We start from the raw sequence: 26693 nt of genomic DNA, 5'->3' as shown, positions 1-26693 counted from the left end.
CCATTTAGGATAAACATACTACACTTCATAGACCCAAAGAGGATAAGTAACAATGACCCAAGGGAGGATGTTTAAATCTCACTCAGAAGCGAAAACAGAATAGACACAGGTAGTGGTTGAAGAGAGAGAACAAAGTAGAAAAGAAAGCTCAGAGAGAAATAAGAGTAGAGATCAGGCCTGGGTAGAGTGGGGTGGGGGTGAGCAACAACCAGAAGGCCTGTAGAGCAAAGAAAACTGTGGATATGGGCATCTCTGTGACAAGCTGAAGACCTAATTCAGAATAGGCCTCTAAAAGAATATGAGGAGGAATCTAGCTGAGACTCCTAGTAGCAGGGGCCATGGAGACTAAAGAGGACATCCTCTAACTAGACAAGACTCAGAGTAAAGGGAGGGGAAGACCAACCCACCCACAAAAAAAATTTGACACAAAACCTACCTGCCTAAAAGGCGTGCAGAGATAAAGATAGAACAGATAGAGCAGAGATTGAGGGACCATCCAGCCAATGCCTGGCCCAATTCCAGACCCATACAATGAAAGACAGCCAACCTGACACTATTAATGGTACTCTACTACACTTGCAGACAGGAGCCTAGCAGAGTTGTCCTGAGAGGCTCCACTGAGCAGCAGCAGTTTGAAACAGATGCAGAGACTCATAGCCAAACATTGGGAGAACCACAGGCAGTCTATTGGGAAAGTGGGGAAAGGATAAAAGGACCTGGTCAGATAGAGCTCCACAGGGAGACCAACAGAGCCAACTAAGCAGGGCCCAGTAGGGCTTGTGGAGTCTGAAGCACCAACCAAGGACCATGCATGGGCTGGACGTAGACCTACTATATAGATGTAGCCAATGAGCAGCTCAGGCTTCATGTGTGTCCACTAGTAAGGTGAGTGGGGCTATCTCTGACATGGACTCTGTTGCCTGCTCATTTAATCATTTCCCCCTTGATGAAACTGAGTTGCCAGGCCACAGGGAAAGAGGATGAACTCAGTCTTGGTGCAACTTGATGAGCTGCAAGGGTGGGGGAAAGGAGGAACTCCCCTTTTCTAAAGGATATGGGAAGGGAGAGGGGGAAGGAGGGTGGGACTGAGAGGAGAGAAGGGAGGAGGCTATGATCAGGATGTAAAGTAAGTGAATGAATGAATGAAAATTCAAACTTTCAATACAAGGCCATGGACATCTGCCCTGCTAAACACTTCAAATCCCACTAACTTCTTTGGCCATTTACCAACTGAATAAAATAATTTAAACACATACACACACACACACACACACACACACACACACACACACACACACACAAACAAACCAAAACCTCCATTTACAAAATGTTGCAAAACATTTGAGAGAAAAGTTTAATTCTAAATTACGCACAAAATGCACCTAGTGAAGATAAAGTATTTCCTTATATATCTTATATGCAGGAACAAAATTTTTTTAAAATCTGGTATATAAGATATATATTACATTGTTATCATTTATCCACTGAAAGGTCTACCAAGAACAAATGACACAGACAATAACTCATATGGAGGGGGGAGTTGAATCTGGCTTCAAATAAGATTTTATCAATGACTCAGTACCTGCTGGCATAAGCAAACATGGGGAAAAACACGCCTAGGCAATGACGAAGTTGAGCATCCTCTTCAGTTACAGGATTATACCATAACAAAATAAGACGAGAAAGAATCCTGCTGCTGACCAAAAGCCCAGAGAACATCAGTTTGGCTAGTCCTTCTGCAGCTCCTGTCCGGAGTTCAGACACCTAATAAAAATGACATTCATCAGTAAATTTTTACTTCATTTTATTTTAAGCTTATGTATATCTTAAAATTACTATCCAAAAACTCATTAATTTTATTATGAATGTGATAAAAACAAAATGATCACAGCAGGTTTGAAGCTAGCCTTGGCTACATAGTAAGCTCTAAATTAACCTGGACTACAGAATGAGATGGTGTCAAATATTTGGAATAAAAAAGAATATTTGTGGGAGGAGCTAGAGAGATGGCTCAGTAATTATGAACACTGTCTGCCAAAATCTAACACCCATTCATGTTTAAAGTTCTGGAGAGATTGGGAATACAAGGCACATACCTAAACATAATAAAGGTTATATACAGCAAGCCAATAGCCAACATCAAATTAAATGGAGAGATACTCAAGGAAATTCCTCTAAAATCAGGGACCAGACAAGGCTGCCCACTTTCTCCATATCTCTTTAATATAGTTCTTGAAGTTCTAGCCAGAGCAATAAGACATCAAAAAGAGATCAAGGGGATCCAAATGGGAAAGGAAGAAGTCAAATTATCCCTATTTGCAGATGATATGATAGTGTATATAAGTGACCCACAAAATTCCACCAGAGAATTCCTACACCTGATAAACACTTTCAGCAAATTGGCTGGACACAAAATTAACTCAAAAAAGTCAGTAGCTTTCCTCTATACAAATGACAAACATGCAGAGGAAGAAATTAAGAAAACTACACCCTTCACGATAGCCACAAGCAATATAAAATATCTAGGAGTAACTCTAACCAAGCAAATGAAGGACTTGTTTGAAAAAAACTTTAAATCTCTGAAGAAGGAGATTGAAGATGACATCAGAAGATGGAGGGATCTCCCTTGTTCGTGGATCGGGAGAACTAACATAGTAAAAATGGCCATCTTACCAAAAGCAATTTACAGATTCAATGCAATCCCTATCAAAATACCTACAAAATATTTTGAAGATATTGAAAGATCAATTGTCAACTTCCTATGGAGAAACAAAAAGTCCAGAATAGCTAAACAATCCTATACAATAAAAGATCCTCCGGAGGAATCTCCATACCGGATCTCAAGCTGTACTATAGAGCAACAGTAATTAAAACAGCATGGTACTGGTACAGCAATAGGTTGGTGGATCAATGGAATCGAATCGAAGACCCAGAGATGAATCCACACACATTTGGTCACTTGATTTTTGACAAAGAAGCCAGATCTATTCAATGGAAAAACGATAGCATCTTCAACAAATGGTACTGGTCCAACTGGACATCTACATGTAGAAAAATGCAAGTAGACCCATATTTGTCACCATGCACAAAACTCAAGTCCAAGTGGACTAAAGACCTCAACATAAAACCAGAGACATTAAATCGGTTAGAGGAAAAAGTGGGGAAGAGCCTGGAACACATTGGCACAGGAGACAACTTCCTGAACAGAACACCAACAGCCCAGGCCTTAAGGTCAACAATTGACAAACGGGACCTCATAAGGCTGAGAAGCTTCTGGAAGGCAGGAGACACTATCAACAGAACAAAGCAATAGCCTACAGACTGAGAAAAGATCTTCAACAACCCTACATCTAACAAAGGTCTAATATCCAAAATATATAAAGAACTCAAGAAATTAAACACCACCAAACCAAATAACCCAATTAAGAAATGGAGCATGGAACTAAACAGAGAATTCTCAACAGAGGAATATCGAATGGCTGAGAAACACTTAAAGAAATGCTCAACGTCGTTAGTCATCAGACAAATGCAAATCAAAACGACACTGAGATTCCATCTTACACCCATTAGAATGGCTAAGATCAAAAATTCAAGCGATACCACATGCTGGCGAGGATGTGGAGAGGAACACTTCTTCATTGCTGGTGGGAATGCAAACTAGTATAGCCACTTCAGAAATCTATCTGACGCTTTCTCAGAAAAATGGGAATAAGGTTTCCTCAAGACCCAGCTATTCCACTCCTTGGAATATACCCAGAAGATGCTCCACCACACAACAGGAACATTTGTTCAACCATGTTCACAGCAGCCTTATTCATAATAACCAGAACATGGAAACAGCCTAAGTATCCATCAGTAGAAGAATGGATAAAGAAACTGTGGTACATATACACTATGGAATACTGCTCAGCTATTAAAAACAAGGAATTCCCGAAATTTGTGGACAAATGGATTGAACTAGAAATGATCATAATGAGTGAGTTCACCCAGAAGCAGAAGAGTCAAATGCTATATACTCACTTATATCTGGACACTAGCTCAAGGGGTAGTTCCCTTAAAAATCTTCACTTACCAGGAAAGTGATCAGAGGGGAGGACATCCTATTGGGACTTTAGGTGAGAGAAGCATGGGAGAATGGGGAAATAGAAGGATCCAGAGGGTCCTAGAAACCTACAAGAAGAACATTATGACGGGCGGATATGGGCCCAGGCGTCCTGCTCAAACTATGGCACCAGCCAAGGACAATACATGCAGTAAAGGTTGAACCCCTACCCAGATCTAGCCAATGGACAGGACATTCTCCATAGTTGAGTGGAGAGTGGGGTATGACTTTCACAGGAACTCTGGTGCCTCATATTTGACCATGTCCCCTTGATGAGGAGGCCTGGTGGCACTCAGAGGAAGGATAGTAGGCCACCAAGAAGAGACCTGATACCCTATGAGCATATACAGTCACAGACATAGGGGAAGGGAGTAGGAAGAAAGCAGGAGGGAGGAAGGAATGGGAGGATACAACAGATGGGATAACAATTGAGATGTAATATGAATAAATTAATAAAATATTTTTTTAAAAAAAGAACACTGTCTGCTCTTCCAGAGCTCCTGAGTTCAAGTTCCAGAAACCACATAGTGGTGTACAACCATCTATACTGGGATGTACTGCAGATGTACATGCAGATACAGCACTCATATACATAAAATAAATAATTTTTAAAGAGAATACTCGTGGGATTACAATGAATGGTACTCAGAGAAGTTTTGTAGTGGTAAATATTATTTTTAAAAAATCTCAAATCAGCAGAGCACCTTTAACCCCTGCATTTGGGAGGCAGAGGCAGTCAGATCTCTGAGTTTGAGGTTAGCCTGGTCTACAAAGCGAGTCCAGGACAGCCAAGGCTACACAGAGAAATTCTGTCTCAAAAAAACAAAAAGGAAAAAAAAAAAATCTCAAATCAATAACCTAAATTACATCTTAATAAACAAGAAAAGAAGAATTAATCTGACTGTAAAAAAAAAAAAAACAAAAACAAAAACAAAATTTAGAAATGAAGTAAACAATAGAAAATATGAAGAATCGACAGTGAAAGGGTCATGCATCATGAGCATGCAGAATTTGACACAAAGACACACTGGTGGGGCTCATGAAAATCAAGTGATGTTACCATATCAACACATCAAAGAGAAAAAAAAATCCCTCACAATTACATTGACTGAAGCAAAAAGAATACTTGACAAAACGAAACATCTTTTTATTGAAATATAAACACAAAATAGCCAGGGATATAAGAACAGAAAGTAAACCTCTCAAAATATAAAGGGTATTTATCAAAACCCTGTAACATCACATTTATTAACAAGGTTCACAACTTTCGCCTAAAATAACAAGTACGACAAGGACTCTGCTTCAACCACTTAACAACTGGTGTTCAACAAGGTACTAGAAGATGAAGCAGAGCAATTAAATACAAAATAAAAGGGATGGAATTAGTATTAATACCTATTCATAATGGCATGGTTCTACAGAGAAAAATCCCAAGAAATCCCTTTCCAAAATTACTTGTTAATAAGCCAGTTCAGCAAAGTTGTAAAGTTACAAACACAACTAGAGCAATGAAAATTCCAAAAAGGAAATTAAGAAAAAACAAATGTAAACCTTGTTTTAAATAAAAAATATTTTAAAAAATAAAAATATGTCCATTTGCAATAGAATTTATCCTAATTTCATTTGTTACTGTGATAAAAATATGACAAAAGTACTTCCAATTCTTTGCACACCAACTTGATAATACAAATTTAAATTTTAAATTAATATTTTTTAAAAACCAATAAGATTGTGTCAAAGATAAACTTAGTACAAAAAAAAAAAGCAAAGAACATAAACACATGCTGCAGAAATATCATAGCTGTAGAACTGGATGACTTCTTACCTCGCTATCTAAGAAATCAGAAAGGAGCTTCAGAATATTCTTAGATGTGACATCTTCTGCTTCTTGTTCATCATAACTGTTTATTTCTGCACCTTCATACTGACTGGCGTTAACCTTCTGAGTTTTAAATGGTTCAATTCCAAATGTCATCAGTTGGTCAAAGATTGCCTTTAAAGCACTTATTTTTATTGTGACATCATCAATCTGCAAAACCTACAATTAGACATACAGCCCCCCCCCAAAAAAAATTCAGTAAAACAACTTATTCTATATATATCCTAAATAAAACTAGTATCTTTTCTTAGGTAAATCTCAATGACAGTATTAAGTATAAACGAAAGAACTTTTAAAAATTATAATTAAAATTTCAATTTTAAAAAAGAAATATGTTTATTTATCGCATAACATCTGGAGCTTTAGTCCTTAAATCAGTCTTTGCCGTAGAAAAAAGTTTGGAGTCAGAGTCTGGCTGGAAATTTGTATATTTATAGTATAAGTTCTTAGAACACATAGACATCCTGCAAACGTTCTCCTGTTAGACTTTCCTTTGCTTACTTTCCTAGCCATATGTCCTCCTATTCCTCAAACAGGCCAAGCAAAGTCCTACCCCAAGACCTTTCTTCTCTGTTCTCTTTCCTAAGAAACTGAAATGGTCGAGCTGCAGAGCTAGCTCAACAATTAGGCGCAGTTGATGCTCTTGCAAAGGACACAAGTTCAGTTACTAGCATTCACATGAGGTAGCTCATCTGTAACTCCAGCTCTTGGTGATTCAATGCCCTTTTGGGACCTTCATGAACATCTACACAAACGTGGCATATATACACAGAGAGACATACATAGGAAAATAAAAGCTTCTAACAAAAAAAGAAAGAGCTGGGTATAGTGGTGCATACCTATAATCCCAGGACTCAGGAAGCAGACACAGATGGATCTCTGTGAGTTCGAGGCCAGCCTGATCTACAAAGCTAGTCCAGGACAGCCAAGGCTACACAGAGAAACTTGATCTCAGAAAAAAAAGAAAAAGATAAAGATAAAAAGAAAGAAGGAAAGAATAAAAGGAAGGAAGGAAGGAATCCAGGTATTATAAGGATTACTCTTTTAACTTTCCTCTGTGAGCCTGAACATCAAAATACAACTAAGACCACCATGACCTGAAAGAGTCCCCCTCCATCTTCTTACTCCTGTAACTGCTGCTGCTGTGTTCTATCTTTGCTTAGCTGCCATAATACATACATAGTTTTCACTTTTTCTTTCCTCTTCAGAAATGAAAGCTACAACAGCATAGACTTAAATGAATTCTCTTCATCACTTACCCACTGTATTTACCCTAAGCCGGGAACAGTGACAGCACACAGTATGCACGCATATAAGCTATATGGCACATCTTAAATTGTTACTTCATTCTTTTCTATAAAGACATTTTGATAAGCTATCAAGATAAAAATGTAACCCCTAAAGATTATCCACAATCATCAGTAAGCATCTGAACACACCCAGAAATTAACAGATCACCAGAAATATTGAGCATTTCAAGAAATAGACACTTTTTTGTCACTAAATAAAGCCTACCTGTAAGAGTAACATAAAGTGTTTACTTGCAAAATCCTGATTCTGTAGTCCACAGCATCCCAAACACAAAACAGCCAAATTTCTTACTACAGGATGAACACTTATTATTCCAGGAAGAATCTACAATGAAGTAAAAATTAAAGTAAGTTTTACTAACATGAGAAATTTACAAAGTCATATTAAAATCATGGTCAAAGTGATGATTTCCATATGATTTTGTAAAGCTACTTCATTTCCATACTGACTACTACTAATTTTAAAAAGTTTTCCAGTTAACAACATAAAAAGGGGTAAGTATAAAGTTGATAAAATGGAACACAGCTACAGCAATTTTCCTTTGATTCAATATGTAACACTCCCACATCTGCTAAAACTGATTTAAGAATTCTCAATGCTAACAGAATGAGACAAAGCTCCTTATTATAATGTGTAGTATGCCCCACATGCTCATTTCAGACCACACTTCACTTCGCCTTTAGCACTTTCAACTGCTCTGATTCTGACGCCTCCCATTCAGCATCACCGAACAGAAAAAAGAGAAACCATAAATAGAAATCACAGGTCATTTTGGTTATCTTAAAATCCACTTTAAAGCAGTAAGAAATCAGTAAAAGTACCATTATGTTATAGTTTATTTTATATTCTCAAAATATTGCTACAGATTATAAATAATAAAAAATATTAGTGAGATAAATTTATATTTTTCCATCTCTAAAATTGCCATGCACTGTGTATCAATTTAAATTAATTTTAACAGTTGCACATGGTTTTAGTAACTGCTCTTTTAAATGTTCTTCCCTCTCTTTTTAAGTATCATAGCAGAACCATCCCCTATAAATAGGTCAAGCCCTGCAACTATTAAGCTCAGTTATGACCATATAAATCTTCATAATCAGTATCAATAGGATAGGTATTTTTATCACGTCACTCTTCCCACTTCCCTTTGTTCCCTTTAACCCCTTCGAAGTCCTCTTCCTCCCACCACACCACCTCTTTACCCCCTCTGAAACTGATAGCCTCTTTTTCCTTATTATTACAACCATGTAACTGCATAATATATAGTTTCTATTTTTTTTTTTAACAATGTTGGCCTCACTTGAGCAGATCCTGGACAACAATCTGTTTTGTATTTTGTGTACACTCACTCTATTTCAAGCATTTACTTGGTAAAATGTATTCAATGAACCAAGAGAATAGTTTATATTTTATTTAAAACAAGATGACTTCATAAAAATGTATTATATTGCTTATTCCTCACACTATGAAGTAGTCACTGTGGCTATATGTACTTCACCATTTGTATTTATCAGATGTTTAAAATGATAGTCTTTTCATTATTTTGAGCCCTGATGAACATGTCCTGTAATAAGGCAGAGGAGTAGAAGGCCTCGAGGGCCAGCAGTGTACCAAAGACTCAACGATCCCATTCACAGTCGCGCCAATCCCAGCTGAAATAGACATGTGCTTCAACAGTTCATAGCACAAAACAAGACACCTCTGTAATGTCTCAGCATCATTCTAAAATTAAGAACAAAACACCATCATTAGTAAGAACAACTTTGCCCATCCATTAAATAACTGCTCTATTGAGACTTTTTCTATGTTATTGTCACTCTGTTCTGCCCCTGCAACCTTATCCAGCCATGCAACTCTATTTTTCATTTATGAGCTGGTCCAGTTTTCTATAACACTTATCTCCTAGATTGAAACATTCCATCCTAAAGGAAAAAGCCTTAAGCAGAAAGGTCAAATACAAAATAGATTCAGGTAGTCACTAAAACTCACCAGATTCACTAGGACCCTTCCCTACCTGAGTAAAGAGTAAAAGATGAAAAAATATTCAGACAAGCACCACCTGTAAAAGACATCAGACCAGCTCCCGGAAGAAGCAAAACCAGCTGAGCCACCTGGAAGTTTAGACCAACTGGGGCACCTGGAAAGAACATTCTCCAACCCATTGAGCTGACTGCAGACTGTGCAAGGTGTTCCAGGTTCTCAGCTTTCTAAGCAGTCACCCATGCTTAGGTGGACTTTGGTGATGCAGCTGTCTCTGAGTCATTTCTGTTCTTGTAAGCAACCCCTCACTCATATTTCTGTAAGTGACCCTAATAAAACTTACTGGTTCACCAAGTTGGACTCTGGTGTAGCCATACTTTGGTCTCCAAGAAAAAATTGTCATATAATACAAGCTACTGGTATTTTTAAATTTTCAACATCGTCTCTACAATTAATACACTACAGTCCTTGCATGTTCCACAGGCTCCTCAAACTCAACATGTCCAAAATGTAACTAATTCATTACAAAGCTTCTAACTCACACCCTCTACCATCCTGATATCATGACCATCTATCTCTCTATCTTCATTTGTCCAAAGCAAAAAGGGCCTAAGAAACTCTTCTTCCTATTACTAACCCTTAAATAGCTCTGACTTGCATCACTTCTATCATTAGCAATGCCAATCATCTCAAGCAATACTTCTAAAAGTCTGCCAAGAATTATGACTATCAAGGCTTTTATCACTCTCTACCCTATTTTCAATCAATACTAACCTTTCTATTGCAGAGTACTCAATCCTACTCCTTAAACTATCCCTGTATCTACTATCATCTCTGAATAAGGTAGGTTCTTTAACATTGACTACTCAAAGCCTTACATTTATCTGGCTCTTATCATTCCCTCTAATTTACATATTACCTCTCCAATTCTCTAAGTAAACATGAACTTTTAAAGCACAGCAAGCATCTTTTTTTAAAACTCTAGGCCATATAAATATACCATAATAGTGTCTACATTTCCTTAACTACTCATTAAGAAGAGACAACACCAAGTGCATTAAAAGTATAAATTTACAGTAACTATTTAGGTTTGAAAGACCAGTGGGACTTGGGGGCTATAAGAATAATGAGCTCACATTTGTTAAGTGTTTGAAGAGGTAATCATCTGACTAGAGTACCATGGGGGCGGCGGGGGGGGGGGGGGGGGTGTCCTTTAACTTGTTAGGTTGCACTATGTGTTACACAATATTAGGTGCATGGTTAATATTGACTGACAACTTGATTGGGTTGAGAAGCAGCTAGTAAACATTAGTAAAACACACCAGTGAGATGTGTCTATGAGGATGTTTCCAAAGACAATTAAGGAAGAGAAGACCCACCCTGAATACAAGTGGCACCATCCCACAGGCTAGAGGCCTAAAAAGAATTCAAGGCAAAAAAGGAAAAACAAAACCATACAAATAAATAAACAAGCAGCATAGGCACTCTGCTCCCTATCTGTCAGGACAGGAGCCACTCTGTTCTGCAATGCCCTCTCAGCCCTCATACGCAGAAACCTCTGAAACCAAGTATGAACCAAAATAAACCCTCCTTCTTCCTCTTAGCTAGCATCTCATAACAATGAAAAATCTAACATGACAATTTTATTCATATCTCTGGTTAATCTACTTCTTCCTCTAGGGAAACCAATAGCATTCTATATGAGGTATGAATTACATACCTCCAATAAAATTTCTAGTTTCCTGATCATCTATTACATTAGGATACTATTACAATATAGTTATAGTTCTCAAATAGGACAAAGACACACTCAACATTCAAAGGAAGTCAAAGAGGTTATTAATCAGATTACTAATCAGGCAGACCCCTTTACAAACGCTTTCCTTTTCTTTATGGGGCCTGGTGGGGTTAGGACAGTGCTGGGACTCAAACCTAGGAACTTGCATATGTGAAGCAAGCAGTCTTGTTTACTGTGCTTCCTCCCCATTCCTTTGATTTTTAAAGCAGGGCCTCACTTTTGTAAGCCCAAGCTAACCTTGACCCAGCTCTTCTCCCTCTACCTCAGACCATCAAACGTCCAAATATTTTAAGTTGAAAATCTTTAACTTTATCTTTAGTTTTCTTGTTTAAATTTACTTCTCAAGGTTAATACCCTAGGGTAAGCCACAGACTGTTAAGTATGTAATATAAATAAACTATAAAAATAAATTAGTCACTCTCACTAGGATGGTGAGGTATTATGTTAGAATATGTTAATGGCTAGAAAGGTTAAGGATATACAATCAATTCTAAAACTCTCTTATATATGGTAAGCTTTCCTATTCAGCACTGTCTTAAACATTCCCTAAATCAAAGTACAACTATAAGTATGTTCAATACAAAGGCAAGACCTTTAAAAATAGAAAAGTCACAAGCTGATAACAATCTATCATGTGCTAAAATAAATTCAAGACCAAAAACATAATCCTTTTAGGAGATTAATTTGTCAAACAACTAAGTTAAAAGACGGGAAAAACTTCAAATATTACTAAATCTCAAGTGTTTCATTGAAAATAAATAACAAAGCTGGGAGTGGAAGGTTGACTCAATGCTTATGAGTACTTGTTGTCAAGCCTGGTGTGGTAGCATATCCCTTTAATCCCAACACTATTGAAGTGGAGACAGACAAGTGAGTATCTGTTAGTTCAAGCCAACTTGGTAAACATAGTGAGTTCCAGACTAGCCAGGACTATATAGTGAAGCTGTCTCGAACACAAGTAAAAATGTAAGACAGATGTTTATCTTTTCATTTTAATTCATAGTGTTATCACAATTTCCTCCAAAGTAAATACATTATGGCAATTTAATAAATTAGAAAAGATAACCGTAGTTAAAATTTAATATGAAAAATGACAAACCTTTTCCGTGTGGACTTCTTTAATTTCAAGTTGCTCTGTCTCTTTTAATAGGTTTATTCTGGCATCTTCCAGTGTTTTTATTTCTTCTTTTAACTTTGATGCCTGATCAAAATCTTGTACAGCAATGCAATTTTCCAAAGCTTCTTTAGCCTCAATAAGCTTAACTTTTATTTCAGCCATCTAAAGAAAGATAGAAATTGATCATCTACACAAAATAAAAATTAACATGACAATCTGTCATATCTTAGAGATTTGGGATTTAAGCAGTCAAAAAAGATAAGCTTTCATTTTCCTGAACCAGAGATCAACAAATCCATTATAATCTGGGAACAATTTGCATACCCTTGTAGTATAATACCTAATGACTTGACTTTATGAGAACATTTCAAAGCAGTAGAGCATGAGGAAACAATAACATTCCTAAAGCACTTCTTTAATTTAGAAGAGACTTACTTTGAGTTCTTTCTTTCTTGTATCAGATGGATCAACAGCAACAGTAATGATAGGTGCACGAATCTCTGAGATAATTTCTGTGACCTGATAAAATTATAATTCAAAGTAAAAGCTGCAGTCTATGCTTTACCAACTGCTACATCAAATTCTAAGCAATACACATCTGTTTGCTACACAATTTTAAATAAAAACTGTACTGATTCATCTTTATTGTGCATTAGATTGGAGTTGTTATCACCTGAGAGTTATTTGGGGTGTTTTTCAGATACTCCCCAGCAGGATGACTCTTTCCAATGGATAGCCCAGTAATAAGAGATCTGGTGAAAAAGCAATGCTGCCTGCCTGCCTGGAACTATTGATTTTAAAACAATCCGTTTGATAAGAAATGGTGTGTAAAGGCTAATTCACATTGCCAACCTAGTTCGATTTGGAGTCACTCAAGAGACACACCTTTGGGCATGCCAGTGAGGGTGTTTTTGGAGGTTTAACTAAAGGAAAATTAAATGTGGGCATGACCATCCCACAAGTTGTGGTACTATGCTAAGAAAGAAGGCAAAAAGAAAAAGCAATCCAACTGAGCACTAGATTCATCTCTCTGATTCCTGTGAACAAAATGTAACTGACCAATTGCCTCATGTTCCTGTCTACCACAGCGAGAACGTCCCTCAAAACCATGCCTTTGCAATAGGCTGGGCCCCCAACTATAGCAATCCCCCCTTCCTCTCTCTTTTCTTCCCTTCCCAGGGATGCTTCTAGTTAGTTGTATTACTTTTCTCATTGCTCTGATAAAAACAACTTAAGAAAGGAACCGTTCATTTTGGCTCTAGGTTAAAATTAACAGTCCACCAGAGAGGAGATGGGATGGCAAAAAGAGCATGAAGCAGCCAGTCACACTGCATTAGAGTAAAAAAACAAAAACAAAAAGGGAATGCTGGTACTCAGCTTACTTGCTCCCTTGTCAGCTCAGAACTGCAGCCCATAAACTGGTGCCACTCACACCCCACCCAATCTAGAAACTGTCTCCCAGACATACCCAGAGGTTTGTCCTCTAGTTTATTCTACATCTTGTCAAGTTGACATCAGTAACAAGCATCAAGGCAGCAACTAATACAAAGACTGAACAATAAAACTGAATAATCTAATCAGATATATTATTTGACTAAAATGCAACAAAATTTTAAGTAATATAGATACTAAGGACAAATTATCCCTAATCCAGTAAAAATGAAATATTGTCCCTAAGATCATTCTCTATTATTTAAATTTTTCAGCCTATAATTCTTATCTCCTTCCTCAGTTCTATAGTAAAAAATAAATAAATGACTCTAATCTTCCTTTGGTACACAATATATAAGTAATAATAAGCAATAATAAGCAATAATAATGACTTCACTTGGAGTTCACTAGCTCAGAAAAGGGATGCCTTCTACCTGAGAATAACTAAGTAAATCCTAGACAACCACTAATTAGGAATGGTATGGGAAGGATGAATGTGTAAAGAGGTTTAAGCAAACTAATTTTCAACTAACCAGCAGGCAAATTGCTTTATTTTATTATTTAATACGATTCTATTTCTTTTTGCTAACTACGCCACTCCCAGAGGGAGGTGGTAGAACGCATTTCTGGAACATTCAATTTATTTTTATATCTATCATGCACTTGATGAGCATTAGTAAAAGGTTGCATTAGTAATTTGCAGATGGGCCTAAAAACTTGTCCAAAGCCATAACTGAGGAATACACAACACAAGTCTTACTTCAACACACTAGTTCCCAATGATTATGAGTAAAACCTCATCCTACTCATTCCTTCTTCCCATACCTACTGCACTGATCCAACGAAGTAATAGGCAGGCTAAGAAAGGAAGGTATTTTAAACACTGTGCATGAGAAAGATACACTTCTTTTTCATTTTTGCAATATGTTGGACAACAAACATTAATACAATCAAAGATAAGAGTGCTAAAGAGATTCATTCACTAATGTCACTGACCAAACTTATCTTCATCAAAAAGAAGAGCACTTACAATCTGTATCCTTTTATTATCATCTATGATGATGTGGAGGAGTCTCTCAATAATAAAAGAAACTAAGGATATTGGGGTTGTGGGCAGAATAAGAGTCTCCTGCAAAATTGCCAGCAGTCGTTTCCTGTAATCAAAAAGATCTATTTTAACTACTACTATGACAAAAACCATGTTTTTTTCTTTTTCTGTGTGTATGTGAATGGGCACACTCATGCCTGGGCCTGAATGTAAAGATCAGAGTAGAAACTGCGTTAGTTTTCTAATTCTACCCTGTGGGTTCTAAGGATCAAATGAAAGTCATAGGGTTTGGCAGAAGGCACCTTTAACCAATGAGTTATCTTGGCACCTAAAAATGCATTTTTTGCTAACATTTCTCTTTACATTTGTCTTAGTTTTTACTTTTGCTTATAACTATAGGTACAGACTCCATACATACAGAGTTTAGGTTAAAAAAAAACTCATATTCTGCAAATATTTTTATAAATCCACATATAAATTTTATCTTGATACCCTGATCTTAACAAACCAACAAACAAACAAATATGTGAATCAAGCCATCTAGATAGTACTACTTGCTCTCTCTGCAATACTTTATACCAAAGAATCTGAAAGTACTTACTCTGAAGTAATTATACTAGAATTATATACATATGTGTGTGTGTGTATCCACCCATCCACACATGCATACATATGCAATCATGTGTCAGTCACATAATGATGTTTCAGTAAACATTAGACCACATATCTGATGGAGGTCCCAGAAAATCTTAATGGAGCTAGAAAGTATCTAATACCTAATGATACAGTAGCCCTAGTAATGCTTTACGTTAATGCATTTCTCTGGTGATGCTGGTATAAACAAACATGCACTGCCATACATGTAAGAGTATAGTACATACAACCATATACAACACATTATACTTAATTACTGTTACCTGTTTATGTATATACCGTATATTTTACAATAATAGTAAAAAAATACTTAGCATACTACTACTTATTATAAAAGTTGTATTTGCATCAGCCTTATACATATTTTGTCATCTTCTAATTATACCAAAGGCCACATAGAACAATTAACCTATAACATCTAAATTTATACACTATGTTTGTGCACCAACAAAATCACCTAACAACACACTTCTCAGAATACATCCTAACATTAATTAACTATATATATGTAAATTATATTCCAACATACAGAAAGGGAAAGAAAATTTCTTACAGGAGTTTTACAAGGCTAGGGTAGATGCACCTAATTACATCATAGGTTCATCTATAGGAAATTAGCCAGAGTATGGGGAGGAGTGATAAGGCTGCCCTCTAGAGAAGACGAGGCTGTTATGCTCATCAACTCACAGCAACTATAGTTAACTGCATAAGACCTACGAGCAACATTCAAGCATGGATGGGATAGGACTCCTGAGGCCCTCCCTACACTCAAGCTGAGGAACTAGCAGCAATTGATAGCAACTAGGGGAGAATCGATTTCCTTCTGTGGTACAGCTGGGAGGAGGCTGCCCGTGCTCAGGGAGATGGCCATATACCCATGTACACTTGGACAACTCTAACTGGGCTCAGGTAAATTTTTTAAAAAATTAAAAAGGAGAAGAAGGGGGCAGGTGCTTAAGGTAGAAGGAAGAACAAAAGGAGTTGAAAGAGTTTTGAGGTAGACATGATCAAAATATATTGTATATATGTATAAAATCATCAAATAAAAATTGTTTTTAAAAACCTGATTAACCAAAGGATATATCCTCTTCATCATTGGCAGCTATGCTACAATTAAAATAGGAATTATCTTTTAAAAATTAAACCGAGGTAGGTTCCTAAATAAATGAAACTAAAGGAAATTAGATCAAATGTTAACATTTAGACATACCTTCCTCCTTCTTCACTGGTATCCAAAGATTTTATAATTAGAATCAATTGATGACCTATGAATTCTCTTGTCATCAAATTTCCAATGCAGGTAAAATTACCTCTCTGTTCTTCACTAAGTACTGGAAAGCTCTGGATGTAACTAAACAAATCAGAATTAAGAAAGTAGATGTAATTCAGAGGAAGAGCACGTTCATGAGGCAATACAAAATAGTGTAATACCATGTACCAACATATAACAATTTTACATAGTTCAAAAGTTAAAAAAAATAATTGTGTGTGTGTATATATATATGTATACATAACATATATGTATGTGTATTTAATGTTACATTTTCAAGAAAGAGATTTGAAAATGCATAGCCTTAATTATTTAGCTGTTTACAATGATTGATGAGACTGAGGAAGCAAAGAATAAATTTACCTCTACATTTTAATTCTGACAAGAATATATATTATTTAATATAATTTTACAGTGAAGTAAGCAGAAATTATATTGCTTTAGTTGAGTTTATGTTGTATAAGACACCAAAAGCAACTTACGAAAAGTCATATCAGGACCTCAAATAGGGCAGAGACCTGGAAGTCCAGGAGGAGTGCTGCCTATTTCCCTGTTGCCCATTGATTGCTCAGTATGTTCTAATGAACCCTGCCCAAGGATGGCACCACCCACAATGAGCTGAGCTCATGGAAATCAACCATCAATCAAGAAAATGCACTTGGCCACAGGCCCATCTAGTGGGGATGTTTTCCTAGCTGAGGTTCCTGCTGGGAGCAATCACATGCTGGATTGACAAAAGCAAGCAAAGAGAACTTCCTGGAGGCAGCCCACTCAATCGTGCATGGCTGAAGAATGGGTGTATCCCTGGTTTAGGCAAAGCCCCAAGGATTTTGTCTCAGAGCTGCTTATCATTGCTGTACTGCCTTTCCATGCTTGTCTCGTGAATCTGGGCTGGCAGAGACCCTCACTGCCTATAGGATAATAATATTCCTCCATATGTACTACTGTCTCTGTTGGGCAGATTTCCTACAGATGATTTTATAATTCCTGATAATGGCTTCTAATTGATTCGAATAACTTTAAACTCTCCTGAAATATAGCAAAAACTGTTAGGCATTCTATGAACCTTCATGTGAATTACACCAAGAAGGAAGACAAGATTGAAACAAATGAATAATCAAGTAAATATATTCATTCCTAGGTTTAGTCCAAGGATAAGGACCAGGTGTAGACTACAATAAGAAAGACCATATGAATATTAGAAACAAAGATTAAATGATATCTATACATGAAAAGACAAACACCTGTTTCTTTATAAGAAAACAAAAAAACAAAAGAAAAAACCCTGACATAAAACTCTTGCTTTGAACACATAACATACATTTAAAATAAGAAAAAGATAAAATGTCTGCTTTGAACTCATAATGAGCATATAGATAAATCCACTGCTTTAAACTTACAATTAACAAAAAAATCTAGTTAGATATTAGAATCAACAGTCCTATTGTAACTCCCTTTTTATGTAATGATTCTATCTATTTTTGAATGAGGTAATTTTTTCAAATATATTATAAAAACCCAGGACAGAAATAAAGTTGTTGCTAGTTGATTCAGTTTTCCTCCGTTCACCATCCACCAAATATGTGTCTACCTGTCTGATTGTCTATGTCTTTATGTATGTTCATGAATGATCTGTGGGCAATCCCAATATTTGTGTGAATGTATTGTTTTCTCTTTCCTCTTTCTTTCCTTTCTTTCTTTCTTTCTTTCTTTCTTTTTCTTTTTCTTCCCTCCTCCCTCCCTTTCTGTCTTTTTCACTGCAACCAGCAGTCTCAAATAGCAAGGCTACCAGCCTGAGAGTTTAAGAGTTAAAGTACAGCAACCAGAGCCATCAGCCTGACAGTTAAGCGGTAAGAAAGTTCAGAATTTCTCACTGTGACCAGCAGCCAGAAATAGCCTGAAAGTTTAAGAGTTAAAGTACGGAGAAAACACTAGATGCAACCAGCTCCTAGCCCCAATATGCCTAGAGCAAAAGCCTTAGGACCCTCTTTCTCACCAACTTTTCTCTCGTACCTCAGCCAACCCTGGATCCCCATGAATGTAAAAAACCTGGTTCCCTCTTCCAAAATGACTCTAGCTGGTGTCAAATTGACATAAAATTAGCCAGCCCATACATTAAAACAAATAATTTAGAAAGATAAACTTTAAAGTTTTATAAGTTGTTTTATTTCATTTTTAGTATGTTATTAATTGAAATAGACTTACATTATAATAAAACTGGCCATAACATCTCCACCCTATGATTCTAAAACTAGTGTTTTTGCGCAGCTTACAAAGAATAACTTTTAAATTTTTTGCTATATAGGCATATTAGATAAATTTCAAGAAAAAGTCAGTGAAAATTTTTCAGGGAAAGTCACACTAATCAGCTGCTAATACTGAGTCACTGTGACAGGAATGGTAAGGCCCTGACTCTCTGTGCACTCTCAGTATACTAACCACAGAACAGATTCTTCAGAAACATTCTATGTATATATACCCATTTATACCCACATATACAAAAATAGTTTCTAAATTGTTTCCACTAATGACTTTGAGGAAGAGGACTATGAAATTGGTATATAAAGCAAAAGTACAGTTCAACGTAAGTTACAATATAAGAAAAAAAAAAGCTTACCTCAGTAAATATTCTGCATATACTACAGGCTCTGGTAAAACCTGCTCTAAAAACTCTTCACCTTCATCTCCTTTTGATTTCAAATATTCACAAAGGGTGCGCCAGTACAAAGCAATTTCCGGAGTTAATGTTTCCACAGGAATCAACTTCCTTCATTGAGAAGAGAATAAGAGAAAGCATTACCTTTACATGCAGTTGAAAAACAGAACAAAAATGGAAATAAGATGCAAATTTCTTTCAATTACTAAGTCCTCTAATTACTAAGCCATTAATTTACCCACCCAAAAAGGAATGAAAAGAAAAAAAAACTTAAACTAAGAAAAGGCCAAAGAGCTTCAAATGAGCTAACTTGGCAAGAATTCATATTGGGAATGCTTTCACATTAGATGTAATGCAAAACCCAAAATTTCATAATGAAAGGACACAACTGAAGTAATATCTTATAAAAGTAATGAGTCCTTGTACCAAGGGGAAAAATGACATTTATTAAAGAAAAAGAGGGACAGATAAAAGGTGCTGATGAAATTTGAAAATACAGCAAAGAAAAATTAATTTTAATTGCAGAAGTTCAATTTAAACATTCTGTAAAATTTAAATAATAAAGTCTTTATATACCTGCCATCATCATTTTTACAAACTCCCACCAGCTCACTGAGAGGAGTCACTAAGAATAACGAATTGAGAACGGAGACTGCCACATCAGAAGAATTTTCCACATCTAACCGATGAAGCAATTCTAAAATACTTCCTTCAGTGAAACGCAGCCAGCCTTGGAGAAGATGCTTCTGCACGGCTTGTTTCACAGCATCTGGTGAGAAGTTTAAAGCAGGTGAACAATGCACAGCCTAGACCTTTTTTTTCCCTGTATTATCCCCATTTTAATCAACCTTTCTTAAATCATTAACACTGATTTTACAATACAAATAGATTATAGGTAGAACAAAGCATGCTAACAAAAAGGATACAGTATTACTAAAGTCATGGTAATGCTTATTTCAAAATACAAATGGAAGCACAACAAGAAAACCTAACTCCTCTATAGACTATTGAGAGAATTCTTTATATTGTCTCCTCACTGACCATCAAGCATATAGAATATTTAAGATCTATTCCTTCACTTGTTAACTGACTATTTGCAGGGGTGAATCAGAACACACTTCACTAAACAAACTTTATTTTTATCATTTAAGGCAGTGGTTCTCAATGCTGTGACCCTTTAATACAACTCATGTTGTGGTGACCATCATCATAAAATTATTTTTGTTACTCCGTCCTAACTGTAATGTAAATATCTGTGTTTTCTGATAGTCCTAGGAGCCCCTTGTGTAAGGGTCCTTCGACCCCCAAAGGGTTTGCAACCCATAAGTTGAGAGCTGCTGATTTAGGGGCACCTGAGTCAGTCCTCTGGCAATACAAATTCAAGTTTGCTTTCTTGGTAAAACTAGGACTAAATGGCTTCATGAGAGTCAAGAATTTTTAGAACATCCTTCCTATAAGCAGATTCTTTAGTTTAACAGATGAGAGGGTGGGGCATTATACTGTCTGTTCATTCCTCGTTGTTAAGTTACAGAAAAACAGGATAATACTGTTAAGGATGATTCTGTCAGATTTTTGCAGAAGTACCTACATAGGATTAAAATAGTCTTCCCTCCCTAGAGCACAGTAGTATGAAAGACATGCCTTGTTCCTTCAGAATACCAAGGTCTTTAACCCCACAATGTTTCTTCAAACCTATGGAAATGACAACTACTAAATTCAAGTCTAACTTCCAAATGCAAAGCTTACAAAGATGTTTCTCTTACCTGATCTGTCGTTAAGGCCCTGCTGAAGGAGCAGTACTCTCTGAGCAATGGACATAGCTCTCATGTGAACTTTCTCAGCTAACACCTTAAAAAGGTACAAGGTAGCCATTGATCTCAATACACCTTACAGATGTCTTACTTATGAATACTGCATTCTTCAGTAAATACACTCAGTTTTTTAAATTGTCTATTAATATGTTTAATACAATAATGCTCTACCTAAGTTACCTATATTCTTCAAGTCCTAGTTGAAAAAAACAAAAACAAAAACATTGTTACCAAGTTTTTTCCAAAAATGCCACAAAATGGCTCACCTTTCAAAATACATGTCTACAGAAGATACTGAACTTATTTACCTGATAAGCCAGCTTTCTGACAGACTCCTTTACATCCTTTGTGCGTCCCACAATTTTTGGCAAAGTCTTCGCTGACGGTGCAATACAGGATAACACTGCACGCCTAACTTCTGGATTTGAATCATTTTCAATCAAAGTAACATATGCTAAAAAAATAAAGCAATACATTTTAACATTAATAATGTTCTTTAGGTCATAGAAATGTCAATATTCTTATATTTCATTTTTTAAATAACACAGATACTTTTACATATTCACCTTTAGCAACAAAAAAAATTAGCATTTCCTTCTGAAAATAAAATTTAAAGGTATTAAATACAGTATAACTGAAAATTAAAAATGAGCTGGGCATGGTGGTGCATGCCTTTAACTCCAGCACTCAGAGATGCAGAGGCAGCTGGATCACTATGAGTTCCAAAGTCAGCCTGGTCTACAAAGTAAGTCCAGGACAGCCAAGGCTACACAGAGAAACTCTGTCTCAAAAGTAAAAAAGAAGAAAGAAGAAAATTAAAAATTATCCCAAAAGTCAGGAGATGATTAGAGTAGGCAATTTATTTTAAGTTGATATGGTTTTAAGTAAGGATTTATTTAAAACTTTATTATTAAAAATTTCATACACACACACACACAAATCACACCCTGCAATTAACCAGACCCAAAGACTATACAACTCAGTAAACTTCTGTACAGTTACAACAGCCATTCAGAAGGGAAGCTGTGAAGGTTCACATTTGACTTTATATTTTTAATCTTGAGAAAGTGTTATAGGTTCACATGTTTAATAGACTATAAAAGAGTGTGCCAGATTAGTGGCAATAGTGTCACACCTGACTACTGGATCTTTAGACCTCATCAGAAACCATACTGAGTGATTAAACTTTACTATCCACTTGTCTAAGTATACTCTGTTTAACATTACAAAAATCACCTAATAATACCACTTCTCAAAATGTATCACCATCCTTAAACAACTCATGATGATCAGCTCCTAAATTTATGAAGATGGGTAACAATAACATATAGTAAATAGAGCAAAATTTAAAATGAGCTAAAACTAAAGATGAGTTAATACAGACTTTTATGTCCCATTACTGAGAATATTAGGTAAGTAAATCACTTTTTAAAATTCTTTAACCTATAAAGTAGAACCATACATGTATCTCTAAATATAACTCTACAAATCCTTTAATCTATGCACCAAAGCCAAGCATAAAAAATCCTAACACTGGATTTTTTGTTTTGGGTTTTTGAGATAGGGTTTCTCTGTGTCGCCATGGCTGTCCTAGAACTCACTCACGCCATAGACCAGTCTGGCCTCACACTCAAGAGATCTGCCTGCCTTAGCCTGCAGAGTGCTGAGATTAAAGGCATGACACCATCATACACTGATTCTAACGCTGTTTTTAAAACGAACAACTACAGGGGCCATCACCATGCGGAATAAACTCCATAAAACAAAACATTAAGGTATAACAAAAATAAAAACATATCATCCTAAATGAATACTGAAATTAGGAATAATTTTGAGGGAAAGAATGACACAAAAAAATATAATATGATTCACATGCAAAAAAAAATGGCAGACAAAATTTAACACTGAGACAAACATTGATTGCTTAAAATTTAACTTTTTATATAAATAGGGCAATTAATTCAAAATTCACTGTAGTTATTTCTATCTCTGGAAGAAAGGGATCCAACTAAGGAGTAAAGCAGAGTTAGAAGTACTAATAATATTCTCTCATTTTAAGTTGTTGGATTGACACTTCCAAAACATAAAGACATATATAGCTAATTATTAAAAATTCAGCACTATTGATAGAGTACTTGCTGATGTTCCAATCACCAGTACCTACTAACAGGCAGGTGTGGTCACACGCTCATGTGACTTTAGTATTGGGGGTAAAGAAACAAGATTCCTGGGCAGACATCTGACTATAATCTCTGGTTTTTACATGAACATACACACTTACACACACATGTATACGCACACATAAAATCCAAATGCTGAAAAATTAACAAAGTTAACATCCTGAAACAAGATCTAGAAAACTGTACATACCATCAACTACCGGGCAATCATCATCCTTGGGATCTTGGAGTCGAGAAAGAGCCAAAACCGCTTGTATTCTTACATTTGGAATCTTATCCTTCAATCTAGTAAGCATGGCTTCATTAATTTTATCAAACACATCATCATCAATTTGGGCATTTTCTGGCATATTCCCAAGAAGTTTATTAATGAGCTGGCATACTCTAAATCTGACTGCACTGCTGTTTGCTTCATGAGACTACACAAAACAAACCAAAAGTTATTCCTAGTCACATTCCATTCTTAAATAGCCAATATCTTTTAACTCTATGTTCAAAATTCACCAATTGACATTACATTCAGGTCTATGGTGCAGGCCTATAACGTCAGGTAGAAGAACACCAAGTTCAAGGCCTGTTTGGGATACAAAGTAAGTTCAAGGACACAGCATGGACAACTTAAAGAAACCCTGTCTCAAACATAGTAAAAACATAGGTAGATTAGTGGACCAGCATGTGTAGAGGCCTACGTTTAATCCTAGCACAGATAAAATAAAAATAAAGACAATAGCAACTCATTACTTGCAGAGATGTTATACTGCATATAGACAGACTTTATAATCTAATGTACCCAGAAAAATATTTGCTATGTCACAAAATAAGCCTATCCCTGTATAGAAATTTTTCACTTAAATGCAGAAAACATTTTCAACAAAAGTAAAAAAATGTAAACAGTTAAAAATGTAATGCTAGAGTTATCTTTTAATTACTGTTAGGGTTTTCTATAAAGGACTTATTCACATACATTTTCTCTATAGATGATATTTCACTGTGGAAAATAACAAACATCATGGCCAAATTACATTACTTCCCTCCAAAGTTTCACAGTACCTTTAAGAGAAAAGTAAACAGATAATTTAAAATGCCACCATCTTTCTCTTCGTCTTCTTCCTGATCAGACTGGTGAAATGAAGTAACAAATTTGGCTGTGAAGTCTATGACCCTCTCCACAGCAGGCTCACGTTTATATACCACCATAGCATACTTAAGGTAATGAACAAACTCTTCCTGAAACGCGGTTTTATCATCGGTCTGAAAGGCAGAAGAAACGCGTCCATAAGCTCCATTAATAAAAACTCTCTATTCCCAACACTACCGTAACACTGCTGAAAGCTTTAGCCTTGGGTTGAACTATTTATTTTTTTAAATAAACTATCCAGTAACAAATTATCCAAACCAAGAAAGGAGAAATAAATAAATCTGCACACATTTGTCTTCAGCATATAATTTGCACCTCTGAGAAAGTACAAAGCATAAAGTTGGACAATGAAAAACTATCTCATTTTTCAACACCTTTGGATTCTCAATGTTTTTCTTGCCGGATTAATGCAAATCAAGCTCCGGCATGAATAACTCAAAATCAACACTGATTTTGTATTTGCTTTATTTAGACCTTCCGAATATCCAGCAGCTTTCCTTCCGGTATTATTTTCACATATGCTTAATCACGTTTATATGTACTTTTCTTGAACTTCAAAATAACTTATCTTCCTCAAATCCGCTGTCCACCCCGATGCACAGTGAACATGAATAGGAAAGACTAGGTCCTAATGACTTCACATTTGGTGAAATAAATTTGATTTAACCTTAGGAGTTGGCTGAAACAACTCGGTCGGATTTCCCTGCAATGAACTAGAGACACCCAAACAAAATAAAGGCGTCTAAGATTGTCCAACACTTGTGTCCAAGTCTCAGCCAAACCTGAGGTGGACGGATCGCTCCGCCCCCACCACACACCCCAGGGAAGGGGCTGGACAAGACTGGAGGCTCCGCGTGGCCGACGTCGCGAATCCCGATCAACGGCTGAGCCCCGGAGCGCCTGAGCCCAGGCCAAGCCGCTTACCATGCCATACGTGCGGCTCAGCGCCACCACCAGCTTCGCCTGGTTCTGGTGTGGCTTCTGCGCCAGCCAAAAAGCCTCCTTCACAGAAAGCCCCTTCCTCTCCGGTGCCATGGCGCTGGGACGAGGACTGCCCGCGAGTGGCTACGGCTCGCGATCCGCACAGGACTCAGTTTCCCTCGGCTTCCCCAAGGCTAGCCCGCGACCATCCGAGGGAGTGGTTACCGCCAGAGTTTTCAAACAGCTCTCGCAGGGGGGAAAAGAGATCTCGCGAGACTTCCGCAAGAGGCGGGGTCGGAAGGGGAGACGGAGCTTGACAGCCTCTCCCCCCCCCCACCCTGCGCCCCCTCCTGACGTCCTCCGCCCCCACTCCCTCCCTCCCCCCTTCACTGCTGGGACGCATGCGCCTGGGGTGTGGCCTGCCGCTTTCCCTATCCAATAGGAAGGCGTGGGAGCGACCGGAAGTGGTGGAGTCAGGGAGCAGTTTTGTAGTAACAGTTCAACTTTCTTTTTGTTGTTGTTGGGTGGTGTTGTTTTTCTTCACGGGGTTTCTCTTGTAGTCCTGGCTGTCCTGGGCTCGCTTTCTAGACCAGGCTGGCCTCGAACTCCCGGAGATCCGCCTGCCTCTGCCTCCCTGAGTGCTGGGATTAAAGGTGTGCGCCACCACGCCAGGCTTTCAACTCTCTGATTTGAAGTGGAGGAGTGCGGTACGTGGCAGAAGCCGCGGTGAGAGCCCGGTCTCCGCTCCTGCTGCCTGGCGGGTAAATCCCGACATACACAGCTACCGAGTTCATGCCTCGGTCATCTGATCTCTCTTATTTCATGTCGGCCGGCAATCCTGTGCCTGCGTTTTGTTTCCTTGCGGTTAGTTTTATATCAGCCTAATTCATAATTCAATTAGACTCGGGATGAAGGGAAAGATTTTTCTTCCCTGCATTTCTCCTTCCCCTATCACTTTTAAAATGTGCTCTTTAATTTTTACCATCCAGGTTTTTACATATATCCACATGAGTAAATGTCTGAATGAGTGTTATAGCACTGTTTTTCGTGTTTTAACCAGCCCCTATAGAAACACCCATAAATACAATTGGCCTTCTTAGTCTGTATTGCTTATGAGCTTTGTCCATATATGTTAATACTAACAAAATTATTCGCTTCTTGCATGTGACAGACATCATTCTAAGCGCTTTATTTAATTCCTTTCTCTCTCTCTCTCTCTCTCTCTCTCTCTCTCTCTCTGGTTTTTGGTTTTTCGAGACATGGTTTCTCCGTGTAATAGCCTTGGCTACCGTGGACTCGAACTCACAGCAATCCTCCTGCCTCAGCCTCCCAAGTGCTGGGATTAAAGATGTGCGCCACCACACCTGGCTTATTTCTATCTCCTTATAAGATGAGTA

The 26693-nt window shown here is 37.1% G+C and overlaps 1 protein-coding gene across 1 annotated transcript in view; it reads right to left on the bottom strand.

Annotated features, from left to right (window-relative positions):
* Ncapg (non-SMC condensin I complex subunit G) overlaps positions 1 to 25410 on the bottom strand; it is a 33160-nt gene extending 7750 nt beyond the window's left edge. Inside the window, 15 exon segments of the mRNA XM_051164999.1 lie at positions 1583 to 1764; positions 5928 to 6140; positions 7497 to 7616; positions 8904 to 9014; positions 12170 to 12349; positions 12623 to 12706; positions 14649 to 14772; positions 16531 to 16671; positions 19208 to 19357; positions 19823 to 20015; positions 21010 to 21094; positions 21366 to 21511; positions 23428 to 23656; positions 24288 to 24488; positions 25300 to 25410. Coding sequence (XP_051020956.1) covers positions 1583 to 1764; positions 5928 to 6140; positions 7497 to 7616; positions 8904 to 9014; positions 12170 to 12349; positions 12623 to 12706; positions 14649 to 14772; positions 16531 to 16671; positions 19208 to 19357; positions 19823 to 20015; positions 21010 to 21094; positions 21366 to 21511; positions 23428 to 23656; positions 24288 to 24488; positions 25300 to 25410 — 2270 coding nt within the window.
* Between the last annotated feature and the right edge of the window lie 1283 nt (positions 25411 to 26693).

Source organism: Acomys russatus, chromosome 22 (genome assembly GCF_903995435.1).
Source record: "Acomys russatus chromosome 22, mAcoRus1.1, whole genome shotgun sequence".
Lineage (NCBI taxonomy): Eukaryota > Metazoa > Chordata > Mammalia > Rodentia > Muridae > Acomys > Acomys russatus.
This window is presented reverse-complemented; position numbering and strand designations above follow the sequence as displayed.